Source organism: Salvelinus sp. IW2-2015, linkage group LG2 (genome assembly GCF_002910315.2).
Source record: "Salvelinus sp. IW2-2015 linkage group LG2, ASM291031v2, whole genome shotgun sequence".
NCBI lineage: Eukaryota > Metazoa > Chordata > Actinopteri > Salmoniformes > Salmonidae > Salvelinus > Salvelinus sp. IW2-2015.
The window spans coordinates 29,620,607-29,639,157 of NC_036839.1; the positions used below are offsets into that span (position 1 = coordinate 29,620,607).

An 18,551-nucleotide genomic window follows, 5' to 3' on the forward strand; every position below is an offset into this window, starting at 1 on the left:
CACACACACACACACACACACACACACACACACACACACACACACACACACACACACACACACACACACACACACACACACACGAGAGAGAGAGAGTTTAGCCAGGGTCAACACTGCCCCAGACCTCCCTCTTTCTTACTCAAAAACAACAATCTGGAAGAACTCCCACTGAGCCACACAGAGACACCATGAAGGCTCCGGAAACATCTCTTTCATCCCACGTCCTCTCTTTAGAGCAACAGAAAGTGACAATGTTTCTATTCTGTTTCCTCTTGTGGCAGATAGGGGAGTAACATAAACCAGAGGCCTCTCTACAGTGTCTATCTGGGCAGTGTTACCGTGTTATCCTAATCTGAGGATGTAACACACAGCCCTGCTGGCTGTTCTCTTCTCCCGTTCAGGAGGGCTGGTATCGGGGATGGGTGGCTACTCATTGACAGGGTCGGTGGGTGGAGTGGGGTGGAGATATCCTTACTGAGAGTGTCAGAGACGTGTGGCGTTGTGTGTGTGTGTGTGTGTGTGTGTGTGTGTGTGTGTGTGTGTGTGTGTGTGTGTGTGTGTGTGTGTGTGTGTGTGTATGCTACCTGTGAGAGCGCTGATGTGTTCGCTGGAGTCGTCTTTGCTTAGCCCCTCCTCCTCTGTGATGTGGGACATGGGGACATTGAGACTCAAGCTGTCCTCGTCTGAGGGCTGAAACAACCACACAGCTCAGTTACCAAAAACACTAGCAAACATTTGTTACCAACAGAAATCTAAGCACTTCAGCTGGTACAACTCAACAGTATTTCAGTCAGAATCAGCCAAATGTTTCAGCTGCCAGAATACAACCAGATATTCTGTCAAATGCATCATTCCAGAGAACTGTCGTTTCATACCTGACAATATCTTCTTCACTACTTCTATCTGATCATCACAAAATACACTGAGGTCATAGATGAATGTATACGGGTAGAAAAGTAAGAATGTTCTTTTTTAAATGTTTTGTTCAAACTCCCCAAAAAAGAAAGGGAAGAAGACAAAGAAAAGAAAGAAAGAAAGACAGAAAGATAGCCTGCTACCCTCAGACTATGTGCTCAACCGGCACAGTACAGCCTAGAACAGCTCTGAGGAGATGGTGACTATTCAACATCACTAGGTAGATGTGCTATTTCTTGCATAATTTTATTATATACATTTCTAAACATTCTGAAGTCATGGCGCAGAAAATGAAGGGAACGTTCAATGGCAATGTATAATGTCGGACACATACTGTGTAATCAATGCAAATGTTACATACAAATGCATGCAGGCGTGCGCACACAACAAACAAACACACACACTCATTCTACCTCGGTGGCAGACAGTCTCTTGTCCCCGTTGTCACTGCCAACTCCTGAGTCAGTGTCCTGTTTCTTATTCTGGTCAATGTCCTCCGTGCTGAGAGGAGAGGGGTGAGAGGATTATGGGACGGCCAGGGTCAGGAGGTAAAAACGCACGCGGAGGAGGAAAGAGGAGAGAAAGTGTAATCGCTCCGATCACAGAGGAGAAGCACGGCTCTGTCACGCTCTCTCTTTCTCTCGCTCTGTCTCTCACACACATGAAAGCTAGGTTTAAGAGAAGTTATCCACAAACAGTCTCCAGACAACTGAACCGAGATTCTCCCTCCCTCTCGCTCTCTCACACACACACACACACCTTGCCGTTTCTAGGCCACCTACATTTGCATCCCAAGGGAGCATGTTCACTGATCAGAGTGAAGCATATGGCATTCTGTTCTTATCTTCATTCACATAAACACGCTAAATCCAATTCTGGCCTCACACCTACTTAATCATTATTACCATTCAATATATAAACTTTGAGAATCCATGTGAATACAGTTCTACTGAAACATTGGGCCAGGGTGTTGGATCCTTCTACTATGGCTCTATGGCTGAATTATAAATAGCTCTGCTGTTCTTTTCCTCCACTGCCAGGAGTGTGTGTGTGAGAGTGGGATGTGAGTGTGAGTCTCTAAGCTCTCCAGGACAAAAGGAACATTTGTCCTGCCCACGCTTTGCAGTGGGGAGGGTTATAGGGGTGGGGGCGGACATTACAGGGCACATTACAGAACATAACATCCTCCCTCCCTGTAAAACACTTCTCTCATACACACTGTGAGAGGAAGGCTCAGCAGCAGCACTATAACAACAGGTAGAAATTGAGAATCTGGCAACACTCCGTGGTAAATAAATCAGAGGTTGCCAATACTGGTCCTAGAGAGCCAAAGTGTGTGCAGGCTTTTGTACCAGCCCAGCACTAACAGTTGCCTCCATTAGGGTTGCCATAGCAACTCACCTGCCAGTGGTGGGACGTGATAGGCTGAGGCGCTCCATGACAGGCAGGTAGAGAGAGTCAGGCATCTTGTCACTCCGACACGCCTCGATGCTCAGGTACTTAAATACGTGAACTTTTCCCTTTATGCAGATCTAGAAAACAGATCATCAAATGGACGAATTTGAGCAACTAGATGATGATAGAAAATTAGAAGGTACACAAATAATTCCACTATATGGAAAGCTAAAACAAAATAAACACAGTGACATGGTCAATAGAATGCCCTATGATGAATGCTACATTCCATTGCAGCGTATGTCATGCCAAGCTGTGGAGAAAGCAATAGCCCCATGCAGACCCAGACTAGGGACGGCCATTTGAAATATTTTCACTATTCAAATAATATCAGACAAAGCCTTTTCATTGTTAAAATAGGGCTATATATTTTTACTTTTATGAATAGGCCTACTTGCAAGTAATCGAATACTAACGTCCGTTCGGATATTTCATTATCTGTGCCCATCCCTAACCCAGACTGACCTGTGCAGGTGGGCTCTGTAGGGGGTTGTTCTCCAGTTGTAGTGACTGGAGCTGGGACATTTTCCTGTAGCACACTGGGATGGTGGACACCTTGTTACAGGAGAAATCAAACTTCACCAGGGGAAGCTCCGCCAAGTCTGAGGGCGAACACACAATTCCTAGAGTTAGAGGAGTAATTGTATGTGTGTCAACAGCTCTGGGACATGACTCCAGTGGTCTCCTGAGGGTCATCACTGACAGGGAGCAACATGGAGCTCCATCCACCTATCAGGTGAGAGCTTACAGCCCTGTGGCCGTCATCCTGAGGAAGAGGGAATGTCCACAAGAACAACATCTACCTAGCCCACATCAACAACCCAGTATAAACACCCAGACAACCTCTGAGCAACATCCACAGAATCCAGAGTGTGTGGGTTGACAAGGTCATGACTAGGATCATCAGACAGAACTTTCCCCTCTAGAATCCCCCACAGCCCAGCAGGAGCAGCCCTGATACTTCAAGGGTCCCTCACTGCCAAAGTTCCACTAACATGGACCATGCCAAAAGTTTAAAATAAACTGGAGGAACGCATCTTAGGCACTAACCTCGGCACAAACCCCTATGGCCCTGTCCATGTGGGAGGAGAGACATAGCTAGGGAACAGAAGAAAGTCAGCCTCTCTGTCTGTGGTTATCACAACATTGGAAAATACTGATAAACTAAATAGCAGCTATTAGGCTGGGTGTTACTGGTGTACTGTTGTCGTATCATATGCATTTAAATGGGTAACATTGGATAAAGTAGTCCTTAAATCAGACAGAGAAAACAGACAGTGAAAGATCAATGACAGAGGGAGAAATATAGTAAATATATTAACAGCCCAAGTTTTAGTAATGTTCTGAGAACGGTAATTATAGGTTATTGGAAGGTCATTAAATAACATTGAGAACATGTTTCAATAAGACTTTTTATAACACCGTTAGCTTAGTTTGGGTTAAATGTTTTCAACTCCAAGCACAGGAATTATGAGAACATGACTCTAAATAGAACAATGAGGAAACCTGTAAAAAGCATAAGTACTGAAATACCCACAGAAGAATGTTGTTACTTAAAGTTCTCTGTACGTTCTGAGAACATGAATTTAAATAGAACCATAAGGAAACCTTATGCTGAAGTACAGAAATTCTCAGCTAAGAAACATATGGTTCTCAGAACGTTATGAGCTAGCTGGGTATCCTGCACCATTCCCATAAGTTTGTGGGAGGGTTGTATGCAAAATAATCACAGGACAAGCAAGCTCTCACAAAGCTCTAACAAAACACATGCTTCTCAGAACGTTACGTGCTAGCTAGGAGAGAAAGAGTAACAGACAGAGCTAGAGAGTCTCAGAGATTCTGTGCCAGCAACACATTCCTCAAAAGGTCGAAATTCAAGCGAAACAATGACGACTATATCTCTCTGACAACCTTTTATAATTAAAATCGCTGAGATGACAAAGATAAATCTTGGCTTGGAGGACATGAGGGTGAGCTCCAAATATAATTTTTTTAACCAACCAGTATTCTACTTTTCTTAATTAGCTGAAATGAGAAAGTCTGTCACATCCTCTTCCCTCAAGGTCACCCCTTAAAATAACTTATGAGGGACTTCTACTATCATTCAGTCTAAAAAGGGAGATATCTCATTCTGAATAGTACAGTAAATCAATTCCAGCTTTCAAGAACTTTACCAGCATTTTCTACAACAGGATTTCAACCTCCAGACAATATTTTCAGAATCTATATCACCTACTGCAGGTATTCCCAAACTGGGGTACACGCAATGCTGTCGGGGGTACCCCAAATAAAAATGTGATTCACATTCTTTTACATTTGTGGCTTTTTCAAGAATCTCAAATATAAAATACATTTTGATTTGTTTAACAGTTTTCAGTTACTACATGATTCCATATGTGGTATTTCATAGTTTTGATGGCTTCACTATTACTCTACAATGTAGAATAATAGTAAAAATAAAGAAAAACCCTTGAATGAGTAGGTGGTCTAAAACTTTTGACTGGTAGCGTATGTGAGAGTGGACCCTCACTAGTATGAAAACTAAATACAGGCACAGACTGTGTGGGAAATGATTTATGACTGAGACTCTCTCCAACACAACATTGCAGAGTTATATGCATCCTTTCAAGCACACCCTTCTCATTAACCTGTGGTGAGTAATTCACAATTTTGATGAACAAATAAGGTTTTAATAATAATATTTTTTTTATTTACCCCCTTTTCCTCCCCAATTTCATGGTATCCAATTGGTAGCTACAGTCTTGTCTCATCGCTGCAACTTCCGTACGGACTCGGTAGAGGCGAAGGTCGAGAGCCGTGCGTTCTCCGAAACCCAACCCAACCAAGCCGCACTGCTTCTTGACACAATGCCCACTTAACCCGGAAGCCAGCCGCACCAATGTGTCAGAGGAAACACTGTACACCTGGCGACCGTGTCAGCCTGCACTGCGCCCGGCCCGCCACTAGTGCGCGATGGGACAAGGACATCCCTGTCGGCCAGACCCTCCCCTAATCCGGACGACGCTGGGCCAATTGTGCGCCACCCCATGGGTCTCCCGGTCACGGCCAGCTGCGACAGAGCCTGGACTCGAACCCAGAATCTCTAGCGGCACAGATTAGACCACTGCACAACTCAGGAGGGCCCAAATAAGGTTTTATATGTAAGATGGTTAAATAATGAGCAAAATAATTGATTATTATTATTTGTGCCTTGGTCCTATAAGAGCTCTTTGTCACATCCCACGAGCTGGGTTGTGACAAAAACTCACACTCATTCTTATGTTTAATAAATGTATCGTATAGTGTGTGTRTGTGGCAGGCGTAGAATGATGGCAAAAAACTACATTTGAGAGTGCGCTGACCCTGGTGCTAGAGGGGGTATGCAGCTGGAGGTTGAATGAAGGGGTACGGGACTATAAAAAGTTTGGAAACCACTGACCTACTGAATCAGTAACCATAGGAATTTCCAAAAACCAACAAAGAAACACTTTCCTTCAGTAAACCTCTAAGGCAAGACGACTAAAATACTTCAGTGCCTTGGTGGTCCAGTAAGGAGGTCTCAACAAAAASACATTTGAGGAGGGACGCCCCGAAAGTTCAACAACCATTCATCTAAAACCCGATTTCCCAACATCCCCTCCTCCCCAGGGCTCTCATCCAATCCACTATCTCCTCTCCTGTCCTCCACTAACGGAGTCGAGCCTCCTGGCCCCAGATTAAGGCTCATCAATCAAACCCAGAGAGGATGGAGCATCTGCAGCGGGATCATAAAGCACTTTCTGTAAATCTGCAACAGAGACGCACACAAGGAAAATATGTAGTAAGACTGGTCGTAAAAATACTCTCGTCCATCATTCAGACAACGAGAGGTTCTGACAGATGGTGGGTGGCGTCTCTGGGACTTAAAGAGCTGTCCTGTCACAGACGTCTTTTACTCTACTAGACCTCTCAAACCACAAAGACCACTGCTACAATACCCCTAGGCCCTAAGACATACCAGGAGACTGGATCATAGACATCATATATATGTCTGAGACAGACATACACTGAACAAAAATATAAAAAACGCAAAATGTAAAAGTGTTGGTCCCATGATTCATGAGTTGAAATAAAACATTCCCGAAATGTTCCATACSCACAAAAACCTTATTGCTCTCAAATTTTGAGCACACATGTGTTTGCATCCCTCTTAGTGAGCTTTTCTCCATTGCCAAGATAATCCATCCATCTGACAGGTGTGGCATATCAAGACACTCATTAAACAGCATGATCATTACACAGGCGCACCTTGTGCTGGGTACAATAAAAGGTCACTAAAACAGGGGTGGGCAATTCCAGTCCTCGAGGGCCTGATTGGTGTCACAGTTTTTCCCCAGCCCCAGCTAACACACCTGACTAGAATAAACACCTAATCATGATCTTCAGTTTAGAATGCAATTTGATAAAATCAGCTGTGTTTGCTAGGGATGGAGAAAAAGTGTGACACCAATCAGGCCCTCGAGGACTGGAGTTGCCCACCCCTGCTCTAAAATGTGCAGTTTTGTCACAGAACACAATGCCACAGACGTTCCAAGTTGAGGGAGCGTGCAATTGGCATGCTGACTACAGGAATGTCTACCAGATCTGTTGCCAGAGAATTTCATGGTAATTTCTCTACCATAAACTGCCTCCAATGTCGTTTTAGAGAATTTGGCAGTACGTCCAACCTGCCGCAGCAGATCATGTGTAACCATGCCAGCCCAGGACCTCCAAATCCGGCTTCTTCACCTGCGGGATCGTCTGAGACAAGCCCCCTGGACAGCTGATGAAACTGTGGGTTAGCACAACAGAAGAACTTCTGAACAAACTGTCAGAAAGTCTCAGGGAAGCTCATCTGCGTGCTCGTCGTCCTTACCAGGGTCTTGACCTACTGCAGTTTGGCGTCGTAACCGACTTCAGTGGGCAATTGCTCACCTTCGATGGCCACTGACACGCTGGAGAAGTGTGCTCTTCATAGATTAATCCCTGTTTCAACTGTACCGGGCAGTTTGGGCGTCGTGTGGGCGAGCGGTTTGCTGATGTCAACGTTGTGACCAGTGCCCCACGGTGGCGGTGGGGTTATGGTATGGGTAGGCATAAGCTACAGACAACGAACAGAATTACATTCTATCAATGGCAATTTGAGTGCACAAAGATACAGTGACAAGATCCTGAAGCCCATTGTTGTGCCATTCATCCGCCGCCATCACCTCATGTTTCAGCATGATAATGCATGGCCCCTTTACACAATCTGTACACAATTCCTGGAAGCTGAAAATGTCCCAGTTCTTCCATGGACTGCATACTCACCAGACATATCACCCATTGAGCATGTTTAGGATGCTCTGGATCGACGTGTATGACAGCGTGTTCCAGTTCCTGACAATATCCAGCAACTTTGTGTAACCGATGTGAAATGGCTAGCTAGGTAGCGGTGGTGCGCGCTAGCAGCCTTTCAGTCGGTGACTTCACTTGCTCTGAAACCTTGAAGTAGTGGTTCCCCTTGCTCTGCAAGGGCCGCGGCTTTTGTGGAGGGATGGGTAATGATGCTTCGTGGGTGACTGTTGTTGATGTGTGCAGAGGGTCCCTGGTTCGCGCCCGGGTCAGGGCGAGGGGACGGACTAAAGTTATACTGTTACATTTGCACAGCCATTGAAGAGGACTGGGACAACATTCCACAGGCCACAATTAACAGCCTGGTCACCTCTATGAGAAGGAGATGTGTAAATTCTCACAATGACCAAGTTTCTGCTCACAAGACCAAACATTTTCTCAGTGCCCCAAAAAATTTGGGGGAACATTGGTCACAGCCCTGCTGAATGTGTTTCTTTGAAATGTTTATATATTCTGAACTATATTCCAAGTAACTGATATCTGAGCCCAGCCAAATCACAGACCCACTGAACAAAAATATAAACACGAAATGCAACAATTTCAAAGATTTTACTGAGTTACAGTTCATATAAGGAAATCAGTCWATTCAGATAAATTGATTAGGCCCTAAATTGTGGATTTCACATGACTTGGAATACAGATATGCCTCTGTTGGTCACAGATACCTTTAAAAAAAAAAGTAGGGGCGGGGATCAGAAAACCAGTCAGTATCTGGTGTAACTACCATTTGCCTCATGCAGCGTGCTTACAGTGAACACTGAGGCTAGGCTGTACCCTTAGTTTTAGATAGTAGCCGATAGGCCGTTGTGGCTATTTGAGTATAACATAGTTCTACCAACAAAACAAAACGGAGCAAATCCCATAACATTATCACATGTAAATAGCTTTTGATTTCTATGATTATAGTCTACAGTAGCCTATACGTGCTGTTCAATGCAGGCCTACATTGCATGAGACTTTTAAACACGTTTTTACATTATAAAGGGCTTGACATTAATTCATGATGTTTTACTTGGTCTGTGACACCATAGGCCAAATAGGTTTTAGGTTAGGTTAATTTGTATTGTGTTGCAGGATGCAAAAAAACAATTACAATGAATTATCATTACCATACAGAGAATTAGACAATGTAGCCTACCCCTCTGCTTATTGGCTTATTTGCACAGTCAAGCCTGTCTCAAAATACAACACTGCCCCTTTATGACATAAGCTTTTTACCTGACTGGCTTTTCAAAGACAACTTGAAATGTAGCCTACACGTTTTGTTCTCTTGTAGGAAGCAGTAACACCCCATTGCTGACCTATACTTATCTATAACTGGGCTAATAACTCGCTAACTAGCAAAGAATATCAACAAATGTGCACACGTGCGGATCAAATCTGAAAAACCCATTCCCTCCCGGGTGATTGGAAGACTGATCGTGGGCTACCCCGCCAATAGAATTCTACTCCGTTGCACTCTGGCTAAAAGAAAATCAAAGACTCAATCTTGCAAAGTTAGATTTGTTTTTGGTTTGTTGCATTGAAAAGTTGCTGATATAATGTTGAGTCGATCACAGAAAAAACGTTGATCTATATAGCGCGGCAATCATGGAAGTAATCTCTTGTGCACACACGCAATTTATAGTGAACGTTAGCTATGACTTAATTGAATAACCGTGTAACTGACCGTTATGAACACTGCCAATAAAATACCCATCAAAACTGTTTAAAATAGGCCCTACATTCATTAACTTTTTTCATGTACAGTGCATTCGGAAAGTATTCAGACCCCTTCAACTTTACAGCCATATTCTAAATAGGATTAAATTGTTTTTCCCCCCCTCAATCTACACACAATACCTCATGAATGACAAAGCAAAAACAGGTTTAGAAATGTTAGCAAAAACAAAAACATGAATAAAAAAAAAGACAATAAATATAACATTTACATAAGTATAAAGACCCTATACTAAGTACTTTGTTGAAGCTCCTTTGGCAGAGATTACAGCCACGAGTTGTTTTAGATACAGTATGATGCTACAAGCTTGGCACACCTGTATTTGGAGAGTTTCTTCCATTCTTCTCTGCAGATCCTCTATCATATCTAATTTCAGGTCTCTCCAGAGCTGTTAGATCGGGTTCAAGTCCGGGATCTGGCTGGGTCACTCAAGGACATTKRGACTTGTCCCAAAGCCACTCCGGCTTTGTCTTGGCTGTGTGCTTAGGGTCATTGTCCTGTTGGAAGGTGAACCGTCGCCCCAGTTTGAGATCCTGAGAACTCTGGAGCAGGTTTTCATCAAGGACCTCTCTGTACTTTGTTCCGTTCATCTTTGCCTTGATCCTGACTAGTCTCCCAGTCCCTGCCGCTTAAAAACATCCCCACAGCATGATGCTGCCACTACCATGCTTCACCGTAGGCAGCATTCGCGCAAAACTGAAAATGTGAACCACCGCATTTAACCATAGAAAGATGACTGGGAATATGGCCGAATATAAACAGTGTAGTTATTTCCTCAGCAAGGCAATCAAACAAGCGAAATGTCGGTATAGGGACAAAGTGGAGTCGCAATTCAACGGCTCAGACACGAGACGTATGTGGCAGGTTCTACAGGCAATTACGGACTACAAAAAGAAAACCAGCCACGGACACAGATGCCTTGCATCCAGACAAACTAAACACGTTTGCCCGCTTTGAGGATAATAGTGCCACCGGCGCGGCCCGCTACCAAGGACTGCGGGTTCCCCCTCTCCTTCTCCATGGCCGACGTGAGTAAGATAATTAAACGTGTTAACCCCCGTAAGGTTGCTGGCCCAGACGGCATCCCTAGCCGCGTCCTCAGAGAATGCGCAGACCAGCTGGCTGGTATTAAATCACTCCCTATCCCAGTCTGCTGTCCCCACATGCTTCAAGATGGCCACCATTGTTCCTGTACCCAAGAAGGCAAAGGTAACTGACCTAAATGACAATCACCCCGTAGCACTCACTTCTGTCATCATGAAGTGCTTTGAGATACTAGTTAAGGATCATATCACCTCCACCTTACACCCTAGACCCACTTCAATTTGCATACCGCCCCAACAGGTCCACAGGCGATGCAATCACCATCACAATGCACACTGCCCTATCCCATCTGGACAAGAGGAATACCAAAGTAAGAATGCTGTTCATTGACTACAGCTCAGCATTCAACACCATAGTACCCTTCAAGCTCATCATTAAGCTTGAGGCCCTGCGTCTCAACCCCTCCCTGTGCAATTGGGTCCTGGACTTCCTGACGGGCTGCCCCCAGGTGGTAAAGGTAGGAAACAACATCTCCACTTCGCTAATCCTCAACACTGGGACCCCACAAGGGTGCGTGCTCAGCCCCCTCCTGTACTCCCTGTTCACCCATGAATGCGTGGCCATGCACGCCTCCAACTCAATCATCAAGTTTGCAGAGAACAGTAGTGGGCTTGATTACCAACAACGACGAGACAGCCTACAGGGAGGAGGTGAGAGCACTCGGAGTGTGGTGTCAGGAAAACAACCTGCCACTCAACATCAACAAAACAAAGGAGCTGATCGTGGACTTCAGGAAACAGCAGAGGGAGCATCCGCCTATCCACATCGATGGGACAGCAGTGGAGAAAGTGGAAAGTTTTAAGTTCCTTGGCGTACACATCACGGACAAACTGAAATGGTCCACCCACACAGACAGTGTGGTGAAGAAGGCACAACAACACCTCTTCAAATTTCTTCAACCTCCTGAGGTTGTCTTGTCACCTAAATCCTTCAAACTTTTACAGACGCACAATTGAGAGCAACCTGTCGGGCTGTTTCACCACCTGCTACGGCAACTGCACCTCCCTCAACCACAAGGCTCTCCAGAGGGTGGTGAGGTCTGCACAACGCATCACCGGGGGCAAACTACCTGCCCTCCAGGACACCTACAGCACCCGATGTCACAGGAAGGCCATCCAGAAGGCGAGGTCAGTACAGGTGCATCAAAGCTGGGACAGAGAGACTGAAAGACAGCTTCTATGTCAAGGCCATCAGACAGTTAAACAGCCATCACTAACACAGAGAGGCAGCTGCCTACATACAGACTCAAAATATTGGCCACTTTAATAAATGGATCACTAGTCACTTTAAATAATGCCACGTTAATGTTTACATATCTTACATTGCTACCACCATTGCTATATACTGTATTTTATACCATCTATTGCATCTTGCCTATGCTGCTTGGTCATCGCTCATCCATATATTTACATGTACATATTCTTATTCTTTCCCTTTAGATTTGTGTGTATTAGGTAGTTGTTGTGGAATTACTTGTTAGATATTACTGTACTGTCGGAACTAGAAGCACAAGCATTTAGCTACACTCGCATTAACATCTGCGTGTATGTGACCAATAAAATTGGTTTTGACTTGATTAGGGATGGTGCCAGGTTTCCTCCAGACGTCAGGCCAAATAGTTCAATCTTGGTTTCATCAGAACAGACAATCTTGTTTCTCATAGTCTTTAGGTGACTTTTGGCAAACTCCAAGTGGGCTGTCATGTGCGTTTTACTGAAGAGTGGCTTCCGTCTGACCATTCTACCATATAGGCCTGGTTGCAGAGATGATTGTCCTTCTGGAAGGTTTTCCCATCTCCACAGAGGAACTCTAGAGCTCTGTCAGAGTGACCATCAGGTTCTTGGTCACTTCCCCGAGGTCCAAGGTCCTTCTCCCCCGATTGCTCAGTTTGGCTGGGCGGCCAGCTCTTGGAAGAGTCTTGGTGGTTCCCAACATTTTCCATTTAAGAATGATGAGGCCACTGTGTTCTTGAGGACCTTCAATGCTGCAGAAATGTGTTGGTACCGTTCCCCAGATCTGTGCCTCGGCACAATCCTGTCTCGGATCTCTACGGACAATTCCGAAAATAAAGATGTACAGTGTATTCGGAAAGTATTCAGACCCCTGCCTTTTTCCACATTTTGTTACATTACAGCCTTATTCTAAAATTTATTAAATACATAAAAATCTTAATTAATCTAAACACAATAACCCAGAATAACAAAGTGAAAACAGGTTTTTTGAAATATTTACAAACGTATTAAAATTTTAAAAACCTGAAATACCTTATTTACTTAAGTTTTCAGACCCGGAGCAAACTTGCTCCAGAGCGCTCACAACCTCAGACTGGGGCAAAGGTTCACCTTCCAACAGGACAACGGCCCTAAGCACACAGCCAAGACAAAGCAGGAGTGGCTTCGGAACAAGTCTCAATGTCCTTGAGTGGCCCAGCCAGAGCCCGAACTTGAATCCGATTGAACAGCTCTGGAGAGACCTGAAAATAGGTGTCCRGCGACGCTCCCCATCCAACCTGACAGAGCTTGAGAGGATCTGCAGAGAAGAATGGGAAAAACTCCCCAAATACAGGTGTGCCAAGCTTGTAGCATCATACACAAGAAGACTCGATGCTGTAATCACTGTCAAAAGTGCTTCAACAAAGTACTGAGTAAAAGGTCTGAGTACTTAATATAAATGTGATATTTCCTTTATTTTATTTTATAAATGATCAAAAAAATCTAAAACCTGTTTTTGCTTTGTCATTATGAGGTATTGTGTGTAGATTGATGGGAAAAAACGATTTAATCCATTTTAGAACAAGGCTGTAACGTAACAAAATGTGGAAAATGTCAAGGGGTCTGAATAGTCTCCAAAGGCACTGTACAAAGGCATTCTAGRYGATTCTGTGCGTCCAACATTGTGGCAACAGTTCGGCGAAGGCCCTTTCCTGTTCCAGCATGACAATGCCCCCGTGCACAAAACAAGGTCCATACAGAAATGGTTTGTCAAGATCGGTATGGAAGAACTTGACTGGCCTGCACAGAGCCCTGACCTCAATCCCATCGAACACCTTTGGGATGAATTGGAACCCCAACTGCGGGCCTAATCGCCCAACATCAGTGCTCGTGGATGAATGGAAGCAAGTCCCCGCAGCAATGTTCCAACATCTAGAGGAAAGCCTTCCCAGAAGAGTGGAGGTTGTTATAGCAGCAAAGGGGGGACCATCTCCGTATTAATGTCCATGATTTTGAAATTTGACAAGCAGATGTCGACATACTTTTGGTCATGTAGTGCAACTACACCTGCATATACTATAGCCTACTTTATTTAATTGAGACCAACACACCTGATCTCTAATGTATGGCTACTGAACTTGAACTTGGAGGAGCAAGAATGATGACAGCTACAATTGCTACTTTTTCATATAGGATATAGCCTATCTTTTTAGGAGGATGATTTGCCAGCAGACAAATATACATGAGTAATCAATACTTATTGAAAATGAAAAGGCACAATGCTCGCTCACCATAGCAGCCTAACCTATGAGCACGTTGTGTCTTTTCCTTTTAAATGTTACATTTTTTGATTGCACCTCGACTCATGTTGGTTGAGCAGCCTCCACTTCTTTTCATTATCAATATTTATTTAGACACTGTAGTAAATTACAATCATATTTAAGTTAACTGCCACGCGATTCTCCGCCCATGTAGGCAGCGTACTCTATTTTAATGAGACCACACATACTAGGTGCACTTGGACTCACACCCAACTAGGAGAGGAGAGGTGGGCTACTGAAGTTGAAGCAGCAAATTCTGTGTGTGAATAATGCTGTATGTGTTTTAATACAATAGGTAGGCTCAGGCTGACGCATACAAAGCAGAAAAATTAGTTGCCAAATAATCCGCGGGACAACAMAAATATTTTAAATCGCAAAGTCATCTGTCTGACTGCCTGCTCCCGCCGCATGAGAAATGCAGATAGCGCCACAATTCTCTCTGTCGGGACGCGCAGGTCCCGCGGGATGCCCTAACTGTAACCTCAAATTCCAAGACCATAAATCCTGTGGCGGTTCGCAACTTAAAACTACCTCTAGAGTGGGTGTGTCCAAACATTTGACTGGTACTGTATATATCCACACACACATCTTTTAACAATATATTTTCCTTTATTACTATTTTCCGCAAACCCTACCACCCCTCCCCTAAAGTAAACTAATGAACAACACTTAGGCTTCTACTTCCAGCTTATACACACACTATATACAGTCGTATGAACAAGTTTGGGCACCCCTGACAATTTCCATGATTTCCATTTATAAATAATTGGGTGTTAGGATCAGCAATTTCATTTTGATGTATCAAATAACTGATGGACACAGTAATATTTCAGTAGTGAAATGAGGTGTATTGGATTAACAGAAAATGTGCAATATGCATCAAAACAAAATTAGACAGGTGCATAAATTTGGGCACCCCAATAGAAAAATCACATCAATATTTAGTAGAGCCTCCTTTTGCTAAAATAACAGCCTCTAGACGCTTCCCATAGCCTCTAATGAGTGTCTGGATTCTGGATGAAGGTATTTTGGACCATTCCTCCTTACAAAACATCTCCAGTTCAGTTAGGTTTGATGGTTGCCGAGCATGGACAGCCTGCTTCAAATCATCCCACAGATTCTCAATGATATTCAGGTCTGGGGACTGGGATGGCCATTCCAGAACATTGTACTTGTTCCTCTGCATAAATGCCTGGGTAGATTTTGAGCAGTGTTTTGGGTCGTTGTCTTGTTGAAATATCCAGCGCCGGCRTAACTTCAACTTTGTGACTGATTCTTCAACATTATTCCCAAGAATCTGTTGATATTGAGTGGAATCCATGCRACCCTCAACTTTAACAAGATTCCCAGTACCGGCACTGGCCACACAGCCCCACAGCATGATGGAACCCCCACCAAATTTTTACTGTGGGTAGCAAGTGTTTTTCTTGGAACGCTGTGTTCTTTTGCCGCCATGTATAACGTCCCTTGTTATGACCAAATAACTCAATCTTTGTTTCATCAGTCCACAGCACCTTATTCCAAAATGAAGCTGGCTTGTCCAAATGTGCGTTTGCATACCTCAAGCGACTCTGTTTGTGGCGTGTGTGCAGAAAAGGCTTCTTCCGCATCACTCTCCCATACAGCTTCTCCTTGTGCAAAGTGTGCTGAATTGTTGAACGATGCACAGTGACACCATCTGCAGCAAGATGATGTTGTAGGTCTTTGGAGGTGGTCTGTGGGCTGTTTTTGACCGTTCTCACCATCCTTCGCCTTTGCCTCTCCGATATTTTACTTGGCCTGCCACTTCTGGCCTTAACAAGAACTGTGCCTGTGGTCTTCCATTTCCTCACTATGTTCCTCACAGTGGACACTGACAGCTTAAATCTCTGCGATAGCTTTTTGTAGCCTTCCTCTAAACCATAATGTTGAACAATCTTTGTTTTCAGGTCATTTCAGAGTTGTTTTGAGGCCCCCATGTTGCCACTCTTCAGAGGAGAGTCAAAGAGAACAACAACTTGCAATTGGCCACCTTAAATACCTTTTCTCATGATTGGATGCACTTGTCTATGAAGTTCAAGGCTTAATGAGCTCACCAAACCAATTGTGTGTTCCAATTATTCAGTGCTAAGTAGTTACAGGTATTCAAATCAACAGAATGACAAGGGTGCCCWCATTTTTGCATAGCCTATTTTTCACATCTGATTTAACTTAATATTGCTACACTTAATATTGCTACACTAAAAATCAATACCCCAGTACTCAGCTTATATTATAAAATGAATGGCATGCCATTGTTATCATTTTCTGTGACGACAGAGTAAATTATTATGCAGCCTCAGAGGGGTGCCCAAACTTTTTCATACGACTGTACATTTTAAGGACACAACCTATTTTACAATAGYTATATTTTGTTTGTTTTTTGGCTTGTCCTTCCTCTACCCTCAACCTCTCCCATCTTTTTCTGATGTCCATCCAGTTTGATTTCGATTTGCCATATATTTTTCAACTGTGTTGCTTTACAAAAGTTCTGAACCTTTCTATTCTCATAGTTTCCACAGATTGTAATTCAAAGACAAACATAGAATTCCTCTTTAGGTAACTGGTTCCCTAAATATTCTGTGATCCACCAAAATCAGCTAAATAAACAAACGATTGTTTCCAAACACAACCCGGACATGACCCAGCTGCGACAAAACATCCGAGTCTCTTCGTGACCCATCTGAAAAACACTTCCTTAGGTATGAAAACTCACTTACAGGAAAGACATATGGCAGGTAATATGGTTTAATGGGTCTAAACTCACCTTCAGGTAGGACACAGAGCAGGTTCCTGCGGACGTTGAGTTCTCTGAGGGCCTTGAGTCGGCCGATGTGACGGGGCAGAGCAGTGATCTCATTACAGCTCACATCCTGTAGGGGGCACAACACACTGAGTTAACTCACACACAACTAACGCTTTACTGGTGAGTGTGCAGGATTTTGGTCCAGCCCTGTTCAAACACACCTGATTTATCTAATCATGGTCCTGATGAGTTGCAGATAAGAGAATCAGGTGTGTTAGAGAAGGGCTGGTCTGCTCACCCAGTAACTCTCCAGGAGGATGGTTAGTCGCCCCTTGTGTACAAGAGCTACGTTAAGGACTAGGGGTTTGTATGGCTCATAACACATCCATATTAAATGCTCCCTATCCCACTGTTCTTCCCTGTCTCCTCACATGGAGTCAGACAATGTCTCCCCTCYCCTCTACTTCCCTGCTCTAGCTGCATGAGGGCCGGTTCCATTAATTTCACCCCTCAGTGGAGAACAGAACAGTTACATAAGGCCTGGCTAGGAGCTCACACAGGAAACTAAGAGCTGAGTCAGAGACTGGCACACACACAAGAGAGAGAGAAAGAAAGATMATCTCTTACCAGCTCCATGAGGCTCCTGAGCTGTCCGATGGCCTCAGGTATACACACCAGTTTGTTGTTGCTGGCAATGAGGACTCGTAGGGGTAACCCACACAGGGAGGCTGGCAGAGCACACAGCTGGTTCCGACTGTGGACACAAACACACAGRGGTATTATATTACACACCAGCAGAGAGATGCAGATCAAAGAGCGATACATAGGATGTCCAGAGTGTCTACAATCTAGACCTGACGACGATCCACTTGGATGGAAACTTCAATTTAAAAAAGTGTCAGATGTGTGATGGACCTTGTGTCATGTACTCTAATATACATGAATACGACCCCATACCAACTGAACCCATTTCCTTAAAAGGGAAATATCACCTTGGCTCTGCCACGGCCTATAGTCATTACTATATTAACAACATTACGTTTTTATCATAAACATCACAATTATCCAAACCACAAGCTAGAACATTTTCATTTCACTGGTAGAATCAGGAAGTGCATACGGAAAGTATTCAGAAATCTAGATTTATTTTCCACATTGTTACTTTACAGCCTTATTGTAAAATGGATTCAATTGTTTTCCCCCCATCAATCTACACACAATATCCCATGACAACAAAGCAAAAACAGGTTTTTAGATATTTTTGCAAATGTATTAAAAAACAATGAAATATCACATTTACATAAGTATTCAGACCCTTTACTCAGTACTTTGTTGAAGTACCTTTGACAGCGATTACAGCCTCGAGTCTTCTTGGGTATGATCCTGATTCAGATGACCATCCTACCCATGCTAGATTACGGACAATTTATAGATCGGCAGGTAAGGGTGCTCTCGAGCGGCTAGATGTTCTTTACCATTCGGCCATCAGATTTGCCACCAATGCTCCTTATAAGACACATCACTGCACTCTATACTCGTCTGTATACTGGTTCTCTCTGTATACCCGTCGCAAGACCCACTGGTTGATGCTTATTTATAAAACCCTCTCCAGGTCTCTCCAGAGATGTTCGGTTGGGTTCAGTCCGGGC

At 43.9% G+C, this 18,551-nt stretch overlaps 1 protein-coding gene and 1 long non-coding RNA gene across 2 annotated transcripts in view; one reads left to right on the top strand and one right to left on the bottom strand.

Moving 5' to 3' along the window:
* The window catches only part of LOC111977897 (uncharacterized), a 176,937-nt gene that overhangs the window by 37,679 nt on the left and 120,707 nt on the right, over window positions 1–18,551 (top strand). The gene's annotated exons all lie outside the window — the stretch shown is intronic.
* Window positions 1–18,551, bottom strand: part of LOC111971428 (leucine-rich repeat and calponin homology domain-containing protein 1) — a 95,690-nt gene that overhangs the window by 27,964 nt on the left and 49,175 nt on the right. The window contains exons 3-8 of the mRNA XM_070448339.1: window positions 17,530–17,656; window positions 16,924–17,029; window positions 2,836–2,972; window positions 2,317–2,447; window positions 1,329–1,416; window positions 585–690 (exon numbers count right to left, since the gene is read on the bottom strand). Of these exons, the coding sequence (XP_070304440.1) occupies window positions 585–690; window positions 1,329–1,416; window positions 2,317–2,447; window positions 2,836–2,972; window positions 16,924–17,029; window positions 17,530–17,656 (695 nt within the window). The remainder of the gene's footprint in view (window positions 1–584; window positions 691–1,328; window positions 1,417–2,316; window positions 2,448–2,835; window positions 2,973–16,923; window positions 17,030–17,529; window positions 17,657–18,551) is intronic.